The 19,082-nt window shown below is 42.3% G+C and overlaps 1 protein-coding gene across 1 annotated transcript; it reads left to right on the top strand.

Moving 5' to 3' along the window:
- The first annotated feature begins 4,576 nt into the window (after positions 1-4,576).
- On the top strand, positions 4,577-9,084 carry LOC128073211 (uncharacterized). Its single transcript, XM_052667805.1, has 2 exons — positions 4,577-5,816; positions 8,994-9,084. The coding sequence occupies exon 1, from the start codon at positions 4,859-4,861 to the stop codon at positions 5,762-5,764; it is 906 nt and encodes a 301-aa protein (XP_052523765.1). The 5' UTR covers positions 4,577-4,858; the 3' UTR covers positions 5,765-5,816; positions 8,994-9,084.
- Positions 9,085-19,082: the final 9,998 nt, after the last annotated feature.

Raw genomic sequence — 19,082 nt, 5'->3', positions numbered from 1 at the left:
TTTTACTTTAAAGTCATAAAGCTTTTCAGCTTTTCTGTATTGTTTTGCATTGTGATTCTGTTAAAAATTATTAATCTAAAGCTAATGAGAATAAAATGTTTAATTCTCCCTATTTACTTTTCCTCTATTCACATCACTTAATCTCTCTTTCTTTAGGCTTGACTTGTTCCCACCTGAGCCCCTCTTTGCTTTTCCTTCATGCACCTCCTTTGTTAGAGCTTTGAAGATACAAAATATGGAATTTGATACTCAAAAACCATAGATCTGTTATGTAAGTGTAAGTTATGTAGGGTTTTACAGGTACTAATGAAGAAAAGGTTATATATCCTTGACAAAAATTGTATTTGTACAGAAATATTTGCAACATCAACCACATTGTGATTCAGGAACAACCCAACTAAGGCACAGTTTTGATCTGATTATCACAGTCATTGTACATAGAACATTTACTTATTGCATATTCCAGTTTGAATTAAGAAAAAAAAATTAAAACATTTCAAGCAGTCTAAATTTATTGGCGCAGTCTCTACAAATTAGCTAGCTATAGAAATACGTGTAAATCTTAAAGTACAGGCAGGAATGCTTCTGTTGCTCAGTTTAGCCCTAGTGATATGAAACATTGAAATCCTTGCCATGAAAACAAACTTACCAATGCATATTATCTAATAACTACAATAAACGTAGCCTAATGTCGTAATAGTCAAATGTAAAAAACCATAACCACCAAAAATTAACATTAATTTATTTTGTAATTTATGCCTTTCTCTACCATTGCCCATAGTTTACCCTCTGCCTTCTGTCTGCAGCAGATTTCTCCAGCTCTCCTTTGCTTTCTCCTAAGAAGGATTTTTCTCCCTTGCTCTCCTTTTCAACCGAAAAGCAGTCTCAGGAAAATTGAATATTTTTCCCCAGGCTAGAGCTGCAGCTTTTGTCTCCACAAACAGTTATCCTTACAAATGCCAGCACTAGGAAACCCAAGCTACTATCAGCGCTGCTGTTCTGTGTCGCCCAGATGCGTAACTTGCTGGTGGCTGTTACTGGCTGCTCCTGACAGCAGTCTGCCCATGCTGTACACCTACTGGGGGGGAGAAACAAGCGATGCATTTGCTATTGCTATTACTTTGCTGATGGATATAAGTTTGGCCAGGACACAGCCATTTACATTACCTTCGGTATTTTAAATGATTAAATAAAATTACTTCAAATGTGATGGCAGCTGTAGTGAGCTCATCAACCATCTCTTCAGTTAGCAGCTGGCCACCATTCAGCACTGGGCTTCGTAGCAGTGTGAAATGCAATCTCTCCAGTCCCCACTTTCACATAACTTACAGCAATTCCTTCCTTAGCTTCCTCATGTCCCCCACACGCCTTCCCTGAGGTGCAAATACAGTAGCACTGCAGGGACAAAGAAGCTGTCCACTGACAAGACAGCCACCAGCTCTGTGGTTGGGTGAAGTGAGTTGAGCTGCTGTCCCGGAGAGCAGCAGCCACGTTGGTAACCACAACTTACCACAGAATGGCAGCCATCTTGTTGGTGGGCACAGCCTTACTGCAGAGTGGCGGCCATCTTACTGGTGGGCAGAGTTTTGCTGTCCCCGCAGAACAGAGATAGTCTTGAGAAATAAAAAATATGGTGGGGAAAAAGAAAGTATCTTCTTACTTCGGCTCCTTCTGACAGGTGGATAGTTGCCACTGTGTGTAAAGAAGCATGCAAGATGGCTGCTTATCAGCTAGGTAAGAAACACAGCCAAGTTATGATAGCTGCAATGTATCCCTGTGTGGTAAGGGCCTCTGTTGTTGCTATGTAAATGCTTTACCAGGTAGTTGGCTTAATATGAAGTAAGTAGCGTAGAGGTAGGAGAAAACTTCCTCTACACAGCTGTGATCCGGAAGTTGTAACGCCTTTAATGAAAATCCTCTCACAGTTGCTTTATTTTTGCCACAATGTATTGCTTCTCTGTAATGCACCTAAGCTAAAACTGCATTTTAAAACAGTCATTTTGAAAAATCAAAGTATACTCTGCTACCTGATTACTCAAGAGGCAGATCAGCTCAGAGGACATGCCCTGTTAGACGTTGGGGCTACATCTCTGCCTCTGAAGGCTGACTGAGGTGATGCTTTAGACTTACTTATGAAATCCAAACTGAACATCTAGCACAGATTTCAAGAGAAAGCAGAGGCAGGCTTGCAGCAAGTGCTTTCTCAAAAGCCTATTTTGACATCTGCTGTACCTGTGCTGCACTATTTAGGTGATGCTCACATACAGGTGAGGAAGTAATGGGAGCACCTAAACCATGTTGTGATAAGGTGTGGGGTATCATTTCCATGTTCTTGAAATTTGTCAGCCAGGATTGGGTCTGGGAGCAGATCAGGCATTCAGTCATGTACAACAAAATCTGGTTGTCCTACAGAGACAAGATTTTCTTCATTTGCAACAGCTGGGTGTTTTTACCTAAATTGCCTTGGCGTATAGAAAAAGGGAATGAATGTACATGGAATAGTTAAGTAACTCATGTATCCAGGACAGACATGCCAGACCTCCTTGGGAATATATTGATCTGTGCTTCAGCTTCAAGAATGGAGAGATTCTGACTGGATTTACTCATTGCTGACTTGTGCAAGTCCTCCCGAATGTACATGGCACTGCTGTCTGAGGCTGCAGGAGCCACTATTTAGAGATGTACAGAAGCTTCCACAAAACACACAACCCTGTAAGTAAAGCATTTCTAGTTGTGAATTTGCTCATTCCACATTTTGCGTTGATTAGGAGGATTATGTAAGTATTTATTGAAAGATGCAGATGATATTTCTTTAAGCTGTAGGGAGGCTGAATGGACTCTCCAAACAGGCACAAACAAGCTCTGGGTTATGAGCTATTATTTACAGTTCTGTATTTCATCCTCCTGTTATAAATGTCCTACTCTGTAAGGCTTTAATGAGCTGAAGATGGTATAGATTTGAGAACTAAATATTTGTTGGTTTATTAGGCTACTAGTTGAGGGAGAGATATTGTGGTATGGAAGAAGTAACTTATTTAATGGTGGGAGCACAAGAAACTTTAACATATAGCACAGACAATCTTAGATTAAGACTGAAAAAAGGAAGAAAAATATTCCAAGGCTTTGCATTACAATGAGCCTGCCTTGTAGTATTTGGTCATGTGTGCTTCAGCATACACTCAAAACTCTCTCTGGTTTGTTGAGCCCAGTGAAATGTGTGTGCTACTGCTATCTGAAGCTGAGCTCCATTGTGGCCATTAAAAGGGTGAGATGACAGCTGAACTGTCCTGGGGCCCTGTCTTGCCTTTCTGTTAGTGTTCTGGAGTCCACAGGAGATTTCTTCATAAGAAAGAGTAAATCACTCATTCAGGAAATATCTGGACATTTGACTTTATTCACTTTACCCTGAAAAGCAATTGTACCAAGAGGCTCACTCTAATGGTTAAAGCTGCAGTATAAAATATAAGATGCTGAACCCAAGAAGGAAAAAAGAATAACTGTACCATTCCATTTGCTGTCAATATTGCACTGTGAAGTCAACAAAGATCCTGTGCTGCCCTACAGATGCATCTGGGAACACAAGGCGGGTGATTGGCCAAAGGCATCCCCAAATAATATCACTTTACATTGTTCCAAGGATGGTCAAAGAAAGAGCTAGTGCAGGGAAGTAAGTACACTGAAATTCTTATCAAAGCTGAAATTCTGCCTGCATCTCTGTGTAAACAACTCCTTAGATTACTATATGTAAATTTCAAAGAATGGGTCATCAAAAGCAAAAGCAATGAATATTATTTAACTGGATTTTCTCATCTAGTTAAATCATGGGTAAATAAAATTTTCCATGTGTCTGCTGTAATCTACAAAAAGCCAAAACCAAACAGAAAATATCACAAAAGAAATACAAAGAATGTTGTCTTTTTTTAGTGCCTTATTGTCTGATCAGTCAACAGCGAGGACATGCAAACTTTCCACAATTCTTGTAAAATGAAAAGATAAAAATGAGCTAGGTAATCTCCCTGTGCTGTGTTACTGCCCCAGTCTGCAGAAGTGAAGAGAAATGCTATCATGTGACCACAGTGGCAGCAAGTTCCCTCTTGTTTTTTGCTTCTTGGGTGTCATGGTTTTATGATTTTTGGTCATCAGTATTCCACACCATAACATCATGTAATGCACTGGGGGTGGGGTTTGATATCTGCCGAATGTTCGTCCGTCGGAGAAGAACTACATTTCCCCAGGAGGCTTTGCGGTCAGTAAGGGGATATAACTCCATGCAAGGTCACCTGAGCTCTCTTCTTTGCCTGCGCTTCGCTGTCTGCGCTTCGCTGTCTGCGCTTCGCCGCTTGCGCTTCGCCGCCTGCGTTTCGCCATCTGCACTTCGCCGTCTGTACTTCAGTCACTCAACTGGACTGCACTTCTCACCCCAGGATTGTGGTGAGGTCTATACAATTCAAACAGACTCTCTCTCTCTCTCTCTTTGTAGTTTACTAATACTATATTTAGTAAAATCATTTGTTCCACCTCAGATCAGTGCTGTTGTTTTTTCAAGTATTTTGGGGTCCCCTGCTTCCCCTTTTCCAGAGGCGTGGATCCGCAGATCCCTCCGCCCTGCTGGTCACGGAACTGGGCCGGACCAGCCCATAAACCGTTGACATTTTTGGTGGAGAATGCGGGCAGCAGTTGCTTTCTAGCTGTTTAGACTCTCTGCTCTCGGAGAGTTCCGTTGGTAAAGCTTATCTGTTTCACTGGTACTCTCTAAAAAAACGTGACCTTGAAAACTCCAGGCGGACTGCCAGTATCGTAGGATATTTGTAAACTCAGAGCTTTACTATCTCGCCTCTGTAAAAAAAAAAAAAAAAAAATGCTTTCTGTAGTGAAACTTACTTTTAAAGGGCTGCACGCTGCTGCCTCTTCTTTCCTAATGCTCAAAACATACTGGGCATTAATTAAGCTTGCCACCTTGCTCTATGGAGCAATCGGCATATACAATCAAATGAAAACATGGGTGGAAATATGGACCTGGCACGTTCGTACAATGTGGCTTACAATTCCGGAGACAGCTGCCAATTTTACAGGACTGGGATTTTTTAAGGTTTCCAGTCTTACCTTTCAGCCTGTAATGCAGTTTTTGAATGAACACCTAGTCGCATTACTAATCTCCCTGAATGTATTGCTCATCATTTCGCTCAGTATTAGTATTTATTATATTTTGAGGATATCCTCCCCAAAACCAGAGAATACTGAGTGGCAGGGAGTGTGGAGAGGTCTGGGAAAGACTTTAGACAGATGGAAATCTTCAGTCTCATGGAACTTTACTCCAGAACACCTGAAAGACCCTGAGAGTCTAAACAGCTATTTAAGGCAGGAATGTTGCGGTTTGGGCAGTTCTGAGGAGGCACATATGATTTGGGGCCTGGCTAATGCTTATCGGGCCTTATTCAATACTATCCTGGAGAGAGAGAGAGCTTCTGAAATTGAAAGGGAGAGCCTCAGGGAAAAAGTTCAAAATGAGCGAGAGAGTCTCCTGCTCCAGAGGAAAAACCTTCGATCTGAGAGAGATGCCCTCCGAATTGAAAGAGACTCCCTGCAGTCCAAACTCGACAATCTTAAATCTCAACAACACACCCTCCAATCTGAGCTAGATACTGTCATAATCGAACGAAACAAGCTCCAAGCTGAACTGGAGGATGAGAGCATTGGAACCGACCAACTTGATCAACCACAAGAGGCACCACAATCGATGTCAGTTGCCCCTGTAAGAGGATGAAAAACAAAGCGAATCTCGACTCAGTTAGAAGAGAAGAAAGAGGAGGAAAGAGGTCCAGAGGAGTGGCTCCGAGGTCCAAGAGAAGCACCTCTGAGTCCAGGGGAGGGACCCTCAGTAAGATCACGGTCACCAACACCTACAAGGGCAAGAAGTCCTGGAAGAGCAAGAGGTGAGCAAGATATTGTTACTTTTGTGGATCGATCTCTGAAAATGAATGAAATTCGAAGTCTGAGAAAAGACTTCTCACGCCACCCAAATGAGCCTATTGCTACTTGGTTACTTCGATGCTGGGACAATGGGGCCAACAGTGTGTGGCTAGATAGTAGAGAAGCTCGCCAATTGGGTGGCATTGCTAGGGACTCCGCCATTGATAGAGGTATTAGTACATGCCAGAACCAGGCTTTCACCCTCTGGAAGAGGATGCTGTTAGCTGTAAGAGAAAGTTACCCCTTCAAAGACGATCTGATGCCCGAGAAGAAGAAATGGGCTGATATGGAGGAAGGCATCCGTTATTTGAGAGAATGTGCTGTGGTGGAAACACTACATAGCCCTGATTTCATTCCTGATGAGCCAAATCAAGAGCATGATCCTGAGAGGGCCAGGTGTACACCAAATATGTGGCGTACATTCACAAAGACTGCACCAGAAAGGTACGCCAGTACATTTGCAGCTATGTATGGCAGAGGGGAAAGAAGACCCCTTATAAATGAGTTGGTTAATAAGCTTCAAGACTTTGAGTTACATTTAAGCCCTCTACGAGCTTGTGTTTCAGCCATTGAAAAAGTAGCTGAAAAGCTGGACAGAATGGAAAACAAACAAGAAGATATAATAGATAAACTATCAATTGTGCCTGATGCCGATGAATACATGGTGGTCACAGATACATCTAATGAGGAACAGAATTCCCAAAACAGCCTACTTGAGGGGCTGATCAACTTGGTTTCCTCCCAGCCGGTGTCATCCAACATCTCAGCTATCAAAAGAAGACGTCCTCCTGCTCGAACAAGTGACAACAGTAAGACCACGTCACGTTTTGCCTTGTGGCATTACCTACGCGACCATGGAGAAGATATGAAGAAGTGGCATAAGCAACCCACTCCTGCACTTCAAGCACGGGTAAAAGAGTTACAAGACAAATCAACCACCAAGGTGAACTTCTCCAGAAAGGTAATTGCTCCAGTTGCTGCAGACAACAGAGGTAACAAATAGAGGGGCCCTGCCCCCAGCCGGGGGGGGAAAGGGATAATAGAGTTTATTGGACTGTGTGGATTAGATGGCCTGGTACATCAGAACCACAGAAATATAAGGCCCTAGTGGATACTGGTGCACAGTGCACTCTAATGCCCTCGAGTCACCAAGGGACAAAATCAATTTATATTCATGGGGTGACAGGAGGTTCCCAAGAACTGACTATGTTGGAGGCCGAAATCAGCCTCACTGGTGAAGACTGGCAAAAGCACCCTATTGTGACTGGCCCAGGGGCTCCATGTATACTTGGTATTGATTACCTCAAAAGGGGATATTTTAAGGATCCCAAAGGGTATCGATGGGCCTTTGGAATAGCTGCTGTAGACACAGAAGGTGCTAAGCAGTTATCTGCTTTGCCTGGCCTATCAGAAGATCCGTCTGTTGTGGGGTTGCTACGAGTAGAAGAGCAACAGGTACCGATAGCTACAAAAACGGTGCACAGACGGCAGTACCGCACCAACAGGGATTCCTTGCTCCCCATTCAGAAGTTAATTCATCAATTAGAGAATCAGGGAGTGATCAGCAAAACTCACTCGCCTTTTAACAGCCCCATATGGCCAGTGCGTAAAGCCAGTGGAGAATGGAGGCTGACGGTGGACTACCGTGGCCTGAATGAAGTCACACCCTCATGGAGTGCTGCTGTGCCAGATATGTTAGAACTCCAATACGAACTGGAGTCAAAAGCAGCTAAGTGGTATGCCACCATTGACATTGCTAATGCCTTTTTCTCCATTCCTTTGGCCAAAGAATGTAGGCCACAGTTTGCTTTCACATGGAGGGGCATTCAGTATACCTGGAACCGTTTGCCCCAGGGGTGGAAACACAGCCCGACCATTTGCCATGGGTTGATCCAAGCTGCACTGGAACAGGGAGGTGCTCCTGAGCACCTGCAGTACATTGATGACATCATTGTGTGGGGCAACACAGCAAAGGAAGTTTTTGAGAAAGGAGAGCAAATAATCCAGATCCTTCTCCGTGCTGGTTTTGCTATTAAGCGAAGCAAAGTGAAAGGACTTGCCCAGGAAATTCAGTTCCTAGGCATAAAGTGGCAAGATGGCCGTCGTCACATCCCGACAGATGTGATTGACAAAATCACTGCCATGTCTTCCCCCATTAATAAGAAAGAGACACAATCGTTTCTGGGCGTAGTGGGTTTTTGGAGAATGCATGTTCCAAATTACAGCCTCATTGTAAGCCCACTTTATCAGGTGACACGGAAGAAGAATGATTTTGTGTGGGGTCCTGAGCAGCAGCAGGCTTTTGAGCAGATCAAACAGGAGATAGCCCGTGCTGTGGCCCTGGGGCCAGTACGGATAGAACAGGATGTGAAGAACATCCTCTACACTGCTGCTGGAGAGAAAGGCCCCACTTGGAGTTTGTGGCAAAGAGCATCAGGAGAGACCCGAGGCCGACCCTTGGGATTCTGGAGTCGAGCCTACAGGGGGTCGGAGGAGGGCTACACTCCAACTGAGAAGGAGATCTTAGCTGCATATGAGGGGGTTCGGGCTGCTTCCGAAGTAGTCGGTACTGAAACACAGCTCCTTCTGGCACCTCGACTGCCAGTGTTGAACTGGATGTTCAAGGGAAAGGTTCCTTCCACCCATCATGCCACTGATGCCACTTGGAGTAAGTGGATTGCACTGATTACACAACGAGCACGGATAGGGAACCTCAGCCGTCCAGGAATCCTAGAGGTCATCATGGACTGGCCTGAAGGTAAAAAGTTTGGAACACCACCAGCAGAGGAAGTATCACGTGCTAAAGAAGCCCCACCATACAATGAACTACCAGAGAATGAAAAGAAATATGCCCTATTCACAGATGGATCGTGTCGTATTGTGGGAAAGCATCGCAGATGGAAATCTGCTGTGTGGAGCCCCACACGACAAGTTGCAGAGGCCACTGAAGGGAAAGGAGAATCAAGCCAATTTGCAGAGGTAAAGGCTGTCCAACTGGCCTTAGATGTCGCTGAACGGGAGAGGTGGCCAATGCTCTATCTTTACACTGACTCATGGATGGTAGCAAATGCCTTATGGGGGTGGTTACAGCAGTGGGAGCAAAATAACTGGCAAGCCTATTTGGGCTGCTGACCTATGGAAAGATATTGCTACCCGAACAAAAAATATGGTTATAAAGGTGCGTCATGTAGATGCTCATGTGCCCAAGAGTAGAGCTACAGAAGATCAGCGAAATAACCATCAGGTAGACCAAGCTGCCAGAATTGAGGTGGCTCAAATAGACCTGGACTGGCAGAACAAGGGTGAATTATTTCTAGCTCGGTGGGCCCATGAGACCTCAGGTCATCAAGGGAGAGACGCAACATACAAATGGGCCAGAGACCGAGGGGTGGACTTAACTATGGATGCCATTGTACAAATCATTCATGACTGTGATACATGCGCCACAATTAAACAAGCTAAGAGGATGAAACCTCTCTGGGAGGAAGGGCGATGGCAAAAGTACAAATATGGGGAGGCATGGCAGGTTGATTATATCACTTTGCCACGATCTCGCAATGGTAAGCATTATGTGCTCACCATGGTGGAGGCAACAACCGGGTGGCTTGAAACATATGCAGTACCCCATGCTACCGCCCGAAACACCATATTAGGTCTGGAGAGGCAAATCCTGTGGCGACATGGCACCCCAGAAAGGATTGAGTCAGATAATGGGACTCATTTTAAAAATTCACTTGTGGATACTTGGGCCAGAGAACATGGCATCGAGTGGATTTATCATATCCCCTATCATGCACCAGCCTCTGGTAAGATCGAACGCTACAACGGGTTGTTAAAAACCATGTTGAAAGCAATGGGTGGCGGAACATTTAAACACTGGGAGAAGCATTTGGCAGAAGCCACCTGGCTGGTTAACACCAGAGGATCAATCAGTCGAGACGGTCCTACCCAATCCAGCTCCCTACATATTGTAGAGGGAGATAAGGTCCCTGTAGTACATGTAAAGAACATGTTAGGAAAAGCAGTTTGGGTTTTTCCTCCTTCTGGGAAGGGCAAACCTCTTCGCGGAACTGTCTTTGCCCAGGGACCGGGGTCCACCTGGTGGGTGATGCAGAAAAACGGGGATGTTCAGTGTGTACCACAAGGGAATTTGATGTTGGGGGAGTGCAGTCTGAAATCCCATGTGTTAAGCATGATGTAGTGATGTAGAATAAGGGGTGGAATGTCATGGTTTTATGATTTTTGGTCATCAGTATTCCACACCATAACATCATGTAATGCACTGGGGGTGGGGTTTGATATCTGCCGAATGTTCGTCCGTCGGAGAAGAACTACATTTCCCCAGGAGGCTTTGCGGTCAGCAAGGGGATATAACTCCATGCAAGGTCACCTGAGCTCTCTTCTTTGCCTGCGCTTCGCTGTCTGCGCTTCGCCGCCTGCGCTTCGCCGCCTGCGTTTCGCCATCTGCACTTCGCCGTCTGTACTTCAGTCACTCAACTGGACTGCACTTCTCACCCCAGGATTGTGGTGAGGTCTATACAATTCAAACAGACTCTCTCTCTCTCTCTCTCTCTTTGTAGTTTACTAATACTATATTTAGTAAAATCATTTGTTCCACCTCAGATCAGTGCTGTTGTTTTTTCAAGTATTTTGGGGTCCCCTGCTTCCCCTTTTCCAGAGGCGCGGATCCGCAGATCCCTCCGCCCTGCTGGTCACGGAACTGGGCCGGACCAGCCCATAAACCGTTGACATTGGGATAGGAAGGAATATTTTTTAGGACTAACTACATATCTTGTCTCAGATGCTTAATTCAGTTCCAAATCTAGTAATGTTGTACTGTCGTTTCCATCAGTGAGATGAAAATTCAAAGTATGTCTATACCCTGTCTATACTTCCTTCCACTTAAGATGCAGCCTACTTTAACCTTTCAGTCTAACCTATAAGACCCTGGGCAAGAGCCAGCTATTGAATGCATGAAAGCATGCCTCAAATGAGATTTTTTGTAGAAGCTTGGTAAATATGATCATTTCTTTTGCCTAGCAGAGTAAAAAGCCATCCCTAACGTGGTAGAAGAATGCTGGAGAATAAGAGTATAAGTTGGTGTACATTATGATAAATTTCCAGAAGGCAGCAAGACAAACTGACTTCATTAGTTTAACTATGAAGTGACATCTGCTTCCATAGTAGCTGCCAGATTACCTTGCCTTGCTGTGCTACGATGTCAGGCTGTGCGTTTTGCACAAGCCTGCTACCATGTTTGCATTGTTCATCATGGGAGGATTAAATGATGGGGTAATAGTGGGAAGGAGAGTGAGATCAAGAGTGGGAAAACACAATCATTTTCTCCACTCTGTTATAATAGCAGAGTGCAGCTCTCATCTCTCACTTTATCTTAGCTCTGCTGGATTTCCCCATCTTCTTTTATCCGCACTGAGCTGGCGCAGTGATTTTTTTCCATTCAGTTATAGCACTATGCATTATCTCTTTCTTCTCTTTCACAACTCACCTCATGTATGCCAGAATATATTTCCAGGAGATTTCCAGGTAGAGTCTTTCAGCTCCCAGTTTGACTGGCTGTGTCATTTTGACTCAGGCCACTTTACCACAGCAGGTTTCTTCTTTGGATATCCCTTCCCATGACTCTGAATCTGAGGAACCTCCATGAGATATTATGTGTAATATAATGAACATGGCTAAATCAAAATGAAACTGTAATGTTTTCACTTGACACTTTTCAGTGTCTGTGAACATTTGGTGACAAAAATGTCATGCGGGTTTGTAAGGTTACCAGCAATTATGTATTTCATTTGTATCTAAACATTTCTTTGTGAAATTGAAAGATACTGCCAGCCCACATTTTTCATCAGTGTGACTGGCTGACAGAAGCCTTCCTATGACTTCATTTCTGATTGTTAATATTGAAGGAAAACTACGTAGTATCTACAAAGCTACAATGGGAATGCAGTTAGAGAAAGCAGCATAACTGATCATTTCACAGACATGGGGATTTCACCAAAGACAGACTTATGAATAGGCGGTCTAAGGCAATAACAGCACTTAGAAACCTTGAAATTTAATGTTCTCACACTTACAACAGCAAATGAAAGAAGGAAAAGCCATCTCTAGGACAGATAATCAAGTATTTCAAGATCAGACTGAGTTTAATGTTCCGAAGGCTTCGGATCTTAGAAGAGTGTAAAATGACTATGAAAACAGATTGATCTGAACATCTTTTCTTGTGTGACAGTTTAATTCCATTGATTTTGACAAACTTATTCCAGACTCATGCTAATGTAAGGTTAGAACGTGGTTTATCACTTGTTAGCTTGTAGCTGTCTGCAAAATATCCATATCTTAACGCCTCACTGGCAACTACTTCCTTTATTTTTTTATTTTTTTTAATCCATCAATAGTCTTTTAAACAAACTGAAAATTGTGATATAACCTGGACAGAACTGTTTAGAAATGCCTGTTTCTCATAGAAATGGGAGAAAATAAAATAGAAAATGCTGACAGCAGTAAAGCGCTGGTCATCTTCATTCTAAGCACATACAATAGAAATAACTTCAGTATACAAGAAAAAAGCCCCAATACTTCACTAAGAGCTGCACTAGTTTGTTAATAAGGACTTGCCAAAATTGGCTTTCAGCATTACCACACTGGATGTTACGTTGTTGGGCTTTTAGCAACGGTACAAGGTAATGATCTCTTCAGCTGCCCGTGGTAGAGCCAAGTTTTGCCATAGTGCAGTCTCCTTTCTTCCTGCAATACTTTGGCAATAGCAGACTTTCCTTTCCAACTTCCCCACCACCTCTCCTTGCTGCATCACAGAGGGTTGCATTTCTTCTCTGGAGAAGGTATCCATGCACTGAAGGTGGAGAACATCCCGTGCCTTGTAGCAGAAGCTGGGCAGAGAAATATGTACAGCAGCCTGTCAGTAAAGCAGAAGAGAATGGTTGCTTGAGCGATATTCATTGCCTGAATGTTCCTGCTCTCCATTAGGGAAACAGCAGTAGACTGGATAGAAACATCTCATCTGCTGGATGTTAACCAAAAGCTGTTAGCTGAATGTCATTACCTTTATAATGCACTGTAGCATTAGACTATTAGTGAGCAGATCCATAAAATTCAGTAGACAGTGTGAAACTACCCCAAATAGGAACTTCTAAAGAAGAAGCAGATCTGAGCCTTTCCTCTTCATAGGGCTTAATTTCCAGTTTTCAGTTTGCTTTTCTGTGGGCTAAATGAAACATTCATTTCTGAATAGGTATTTGACAAAGCTCTCCTTTTTGGAGAACATTTATTGTTGGACTGATCAGTATTATGGACTCTGAGAAATATTTTGGCATTTCTTTCTGGTCTTTCCCTTCTCTCTATTAATTATTCTATGTGAGATGTATTTCTGTCTGCACGAGAGGCTCAGAGTGCCCCCTGTAGAATAACCCGTGCTGCAATTTGCTTTTGCCTGGGGATGGTGATGCAGGTTCAAATCCCTTTGCCATCCCACGAGGGTGCTGTAACAGATTGAATGATTTAGTAAGCACGCACTGCAGAAGCACTGCCTCGTCTGGCTGTACTTTGTGCAGTGTAATCTCATATGTGTGGCTGCAGAATGCCTGCTGGATCAGACCTTGCTGAAAAATGGCAGGGATCCTGAGCTTGTGAGTCCTGAGGGATTTACCCTATTATTGGCTTCCATGCTGTGAACTGAATCTAGGAGTGCTTACAAGATGACTCAGTTTATGGTTGTTTACTGTTGAATTAAGTATCTGTAAGTGGTTAGGCACTCCCAGGATTAGGTTGGGAAAAGAAAAAAAAAGGAAAGAAAAAAAGTGAAGCATATGTTTGAAGGTCTTTATGTTTCAATTAGGTCCTTTTACAGATTGTTGAAAATCTCAGAGTCTTTGGGTCTAGCCCGGAGCACCTGGGCCTGCAAACCTTTGTGCAACATAGTGAATTTTCATGAAATTTATCAAACATGTTTACAGGATTAGAGCCTCATTCCCTGATGTACCGTCATTTTCTAAGTTTCTATGGGTCGAAACTACTTTTTAGTACTAAAATTGTTGCAATAACACAATAAGTTCTGTACCTTATGGTAAAGAAATGACTGGGACAAATACTGATTGAAGCTTCCTTCTTTTCCAGGGACAAAGCAGCTCATTTGAAGCATTTTTTTTCTGGTATATTCCGTACAAAGATGTGAGTACCTTCTTATAATTAACTTGAACAAACTCTGGCATTTATTTCCATGAATATGTGGAATGACTTGGAGATTTTTAAGCCCCACAAATTTTTAAAAACTGAAACTGTTTGTAAGTAAATATGAAATCTATCTTTTCTAACTGCAGACTTAAAACGTGCACCCCCTCAAAGTACACAACAAAATTTTATTTACAGTTTACTTTTCAGTTTCTATTTTTCACTGTTTCACTTATGATTTCACTGTTCTTGTTCCCAACAGCACAAACGAAAATAATGATTTCCATAATTGCAAGCTGCAAAACATGTTTTGTCTGCCAATGTATTAATAATCTTTACAAATGATATACATTTGTTACAAAGATTTTCAAGGCTTTTTTTTTTTTCTCTGTTTGAGCTGTTTCTATCTCCATGGGAACACTTCCTGGCTAATAACGCATAAACACTTATTCTGTAACACAATTAGTAACTAAACAAGTAGATCACTTATATTAAAATGGTACTGTTCAAAAATCCAGCCCCCATTGGAAGTGGCTAACAAAAGCATTCATCCAGTTTCATCCTACAGCAAATGACTTCGGTATTAGTTGCAGCTGCTCAGCTTTTCAGTGCGTCTTTCTCGGCCTGATGTGTCCTTTAAGAGGCAATGACACATATTGCTGCACGTGTTCAGTTGCTCTACCTTTGTGCTGCACTTCTTTACTCTGTAAAATGTTCTCAGTACACAAAAGCAGCTGCTGAAGAAACCGCTTCAGACCGAGGGTGAAAGAACTGATGGCAGCACCAATAAGAAACTCCAGTAGAGACTTGAGGGAGTGAGACAGTGCAGAGACACCAAAGGAGCTTCTGTGAGAAACAAAAATATCAGCATTATTGCCTGTCATCAGAACCCCAGGTGAGACCGAAGAGCTGCTTTTTGGCTGTAGATCTGCGGACCTGTGTTATGCTTAACTTGAGAGGGTTCACCTTAGATGCTGAAATAGACTACTTCGCAAAAACGATACCAGTGGCTTTCTCTTTCTCCTTTGCCTCACCATTGATGATAATGATAATTTTTTTGCAACAGCAGCAAAGTAATTCCGGGGGGAGTTGTCTGTACCTTTTGGAAGTTTCATAGCTGATTGTTAAGTGAATTAAAAATTCCAATACACACAGACTTCAGAAATGTGTGTAGCTGGCTAACTCATCAGTCCTGAAAGTAGTGGCGGAAGGCCGAACAAGCAAAAACTGATGCTATTACTTAATTCATAGCCGTATATTTAAATATATTTTATTCTAATCATTTGTAGTGAGAGATTTACCCTGGAAGAGCCCTAAAATCTCCATGTGAAACATGCACAGTTAGTTCTGTCAGTGCTCCGACTTTATTTCAGCAGGGTTTTTTTGCATTGCTCTAGCCATACAGCGATCTGTAAAGGGAACCTACTCTGATACAGTTTGAAAAGTGCATTTTGTACTTGGCTCTCCCTTTGATCGAATTAATCTGGGCTTTTTTGTAGTTCTAAATGAGGCCTATGGGCTGACAATGTAGCTGTTTAAAGGGGATTTTAGGGGATAATAGCCAATGCAAATAGTGCCATGAGAATGGCAACTTGCTTTTGCACTTTCAATCACATAATAACAGCAAAGAAAGCTTTTAAAATGAATTGAAATTTTGTGGCATGCCATCTGGGATTATTTGGGGAAACAGTTCTGAATACTATGGTTGTGTAAAAGAATGGTACTATGGGGCACTCTTAAGCTGACATGTTTCAGATGGCACCCTTATGCTAACTGCTGCAAAGTTGGCTAGCATTTTTTTTATTATTTTCTTTCTTCTGGATTATCTGCAAAAAATTCTCTTTGCTGGTATTTGGGCCTGAAAAACTTTTCTATTGTTAAAGAATTCAATTCAAACCCCTTGCAGCTGCTGATCCCTTTATTGTTCCAAATGTTATGTATACGCGTCTCAGATGAATGTAGCCAAGCCTTTTAGTGCCTTAATAGGTGTCTGTATAAAGGTCATTTATTCTGCAGTGCTTGTTTTAACAAAAGTTTATACACAAACAACAACTACAGCTAAAACATTCACATTAATCAATGTTCACTGCAGTGTAAAATTCAGAGAGAAAAAACGTAACGGGAGAAAGTATGTCCAAACATGAGAACTCTTTCTGTGTTTAACAGCGAAGCAGCAGATATTTTAGACTTCATCATCAAAAGCTGCATGGAAAATCATTTCAAAGCTGTTCTGAGCTGGGATGGATGATTCTCGACTTTTCAGAACAAGTGCGGTTTGAATGAGGTCACTGAAAGGTTTAATACATAGGAATGAGTGGAAATGTGGAAAAAATATATATCTGATTTCCCCAGACCAATTAGTTTTGGAACTGAGCTTTAGGCTAGCCAGCACCTTGACATTTCAGTTGACATAGCTGCCTTTCCTTTTCCTAATCCCTTTGTCTGAGTTCCAACTGGCTGCCCTTATAAACACTCCTGGAGGAATTAGGGTGCCTGTAAGTCAGGTATCTTAGATGAGAAGAACTGAGCGCACTACACTGGCATGCAAGATTTTTCTTTTTATAGAAACATTAAAATACCATCTGTAAGGTTTAGGAATGTAGGTCGTGTCCATGGAGAGTTTAAATTTGAAGTTATGACAGATGTTGGATGGTGAATTAAAAATTTGGCTTCAAGTCTGTAAATTAACCTGGTTCCATTGACTTTCCTGGAGTTAGTTCTGCTGACACACATGTAATGAGATCAGATTCTGACTGCCTAAGTACTCAGTTGAGTGCTACGGAATATAAATCCATCAGTGAAATGAAGGATGGGGCTTGTCAAGAGCATAATGTGTGAGCTATGGTGGGTAGGCATGAGGAGCTGGGCCAAAGAAGCCCAACTCTGACAGAAGAAATCGCACAGCAAACTGCATTTCTGTATTTGTTCCTTGGAATTCTTTGTTGTTCTTAACAATAAATATTGTGCTCCAGTGTCTGAATGCGTGATCTTTAAATATATAGCACTTAAGCTATTCCTCCTGCTGCTGCTAGAATGTTATTATACACCATTCCTGAAGCCTGGGTTAAGCTGTGTACAAGCATCACAGTAGCTTTGTATGAAAAGCTGTATAAGGAGGTCTGAGAAAAGTTATCTGTATTCCTCTTTCTTGATCATTTGGTCAACAGCTGTTGGCTCTGCTAGAAGAATGAAAAAACTGTAAAGACAGGGGCTGCAGTGAGAACAACTTATCTCTCAGCTCTCAGATCATCAACTCTGCTGCAGCCAAATGCAACTAGATGGAACATGCGTGTTTGGGAAGCTGATATAGTACGTGCCTTGCAGCTGACACTGTTAATCTCACAGGCAGCAACGTACTGCTCTAGTTGTAGATTCCAGGTGGTCTTCAAAACTAGTCACATATATAATGCTTGTAATAATCCCATTTGGCAACAACATAAACCCAGCTAACTGCTGGTAGGTCCTCAGCCAAGGGAACTGTCTGCAGTATTGCCAGGAAAGATGAGGTACCAACAACTAGGGACATGCCGGGACAAAATCCCAAATCTGATAAACCAAATCCTTGTTTTGGTGGACAAATACTATTGCCATAAATACTATGAATACTGAATAATGATAGTACAGTGATCCTGCTTAGGAGATGCTGAGTGGCCGTGGTGTGATGCTGCCAGTTGCTCTATGAGAATAGCAGGAGGGGAAAGGGAATGGGTTGTTTGGAGCAGACAGAAAAGGTTTCTTCCTTCTGATAAATCTAACTTTAATGAGACTAATAAGAAATAATGAAGTAAAACAGAAAAAAACCCAAACAAAACAGAACATGCTGCCAATCATGGAGGCATAGATTTTTCCTATATGTGAAAAAGAATTTCTCAGCATCTGCTGAACTCAGCCTACATTGGAAGGGTGGACTCTGGTAGGCAGTGTCCACTACAGAGACAAGATGCCACTAATTAGCTACTTGGTGATTTATTGCTTCATAGACAAAGAGTGGCTCCTGGCCAGCATGCCTGCTGCTACTTGAAAGAATTCAGGGGCAACAGCATCTCACATCAGGTTTTTGAAAAGCATTCTGGGTGACGTTGTTTTGCCTTACATTACTATGCATTAGCCCTTTACTATGCCCATTACTATGTGTTGGGTTTTTTTTTTTTTGGGGGGGGGGGAGTGGGGAGGCTGTTTTGTTTGCTTGTTTTATTTTGTTATGTTTTTTTTTTTTTTTTTAAGGAAAAATGCTATTAGGGTAGGTTGTGCTTCTGCCTTATCACCTGACTTTGAACAGTGCAGATTGTGTACGTAAATTCAGAAACTCAATGTGAAAGACAAACTACTCGAGATATGCCTAAGAAATGAAGTCATGGGGTAGTTATGATGTTCAATAAAAAATCCATGTACTACTGCTACTTAATTTAGCATATATTGAATTTAAAACTAGAAGAGTTTTTGACAGCATCATCGTGTGCGTCACATTAAGGGAAAGACAATTGCAACAGAGTAAAAAGAAACACACAAAAGGAAATGTACAAACAAGAAGCACGAATCTTACCTCCATTCCTTCTAGCTTTCTGGCTACTGTGCAGCAGGGAAGGCGAGGGTAACAGCTACAGCACCACAGAAGCTGCTGACATGTATAGTGTTCCCATATGTCTGTCTGTATGCCTGTAAGCAAATTGTTCCACCAGCCATTGTACACCAGTGAACTTGGACTCCCACGAATAGCACGTGTCATGCAAGACATCAAAATCTGTCAAAGTCATTTTATTATATTATTTACGTCACAAGGAAGAGGCTATCCTCTGCCTACTTTTATTTGCATGTATTCCTTCTCCATTCTTTCACAGTAATAAGTGAAGCTGAGATTTCTACAGACATATGCTTATCTAGTATTCATATACTTTTTCTATTATCTATGG

The sequence above is a fragment of the Tympanuchus pallidicinctus genome, unplaced genomic scaffold (genome assembly GCF_026119805.1).
Source record: "Tympanuchus pallidicinctus isolate F22 unplaced genomic scaffold, pur_lepc_1.0 scaffold8, whole genome shotgun sequence".
NCBI lineage: Eukaryota > Metazoa > Chordata > Aves > Galliformes > Phasianidae > Tympanuchus > Tympanuchus pallidicinctus.
Note: the sequence above shows the minus strand (reverse complement) of the source record. Positions and strands in the feature narration are given on the sequence as shown.

Bases quoted from the DNA above. Each gene is read 5' to 3' on its own strand.
- LOC128073211 (XM_052667805.1), top strand. From the start codon at position 4,859: ATGCTTTCTGTAGTGAAACTTACTTTTAAAGGGCTGCACGCTGCTGCC.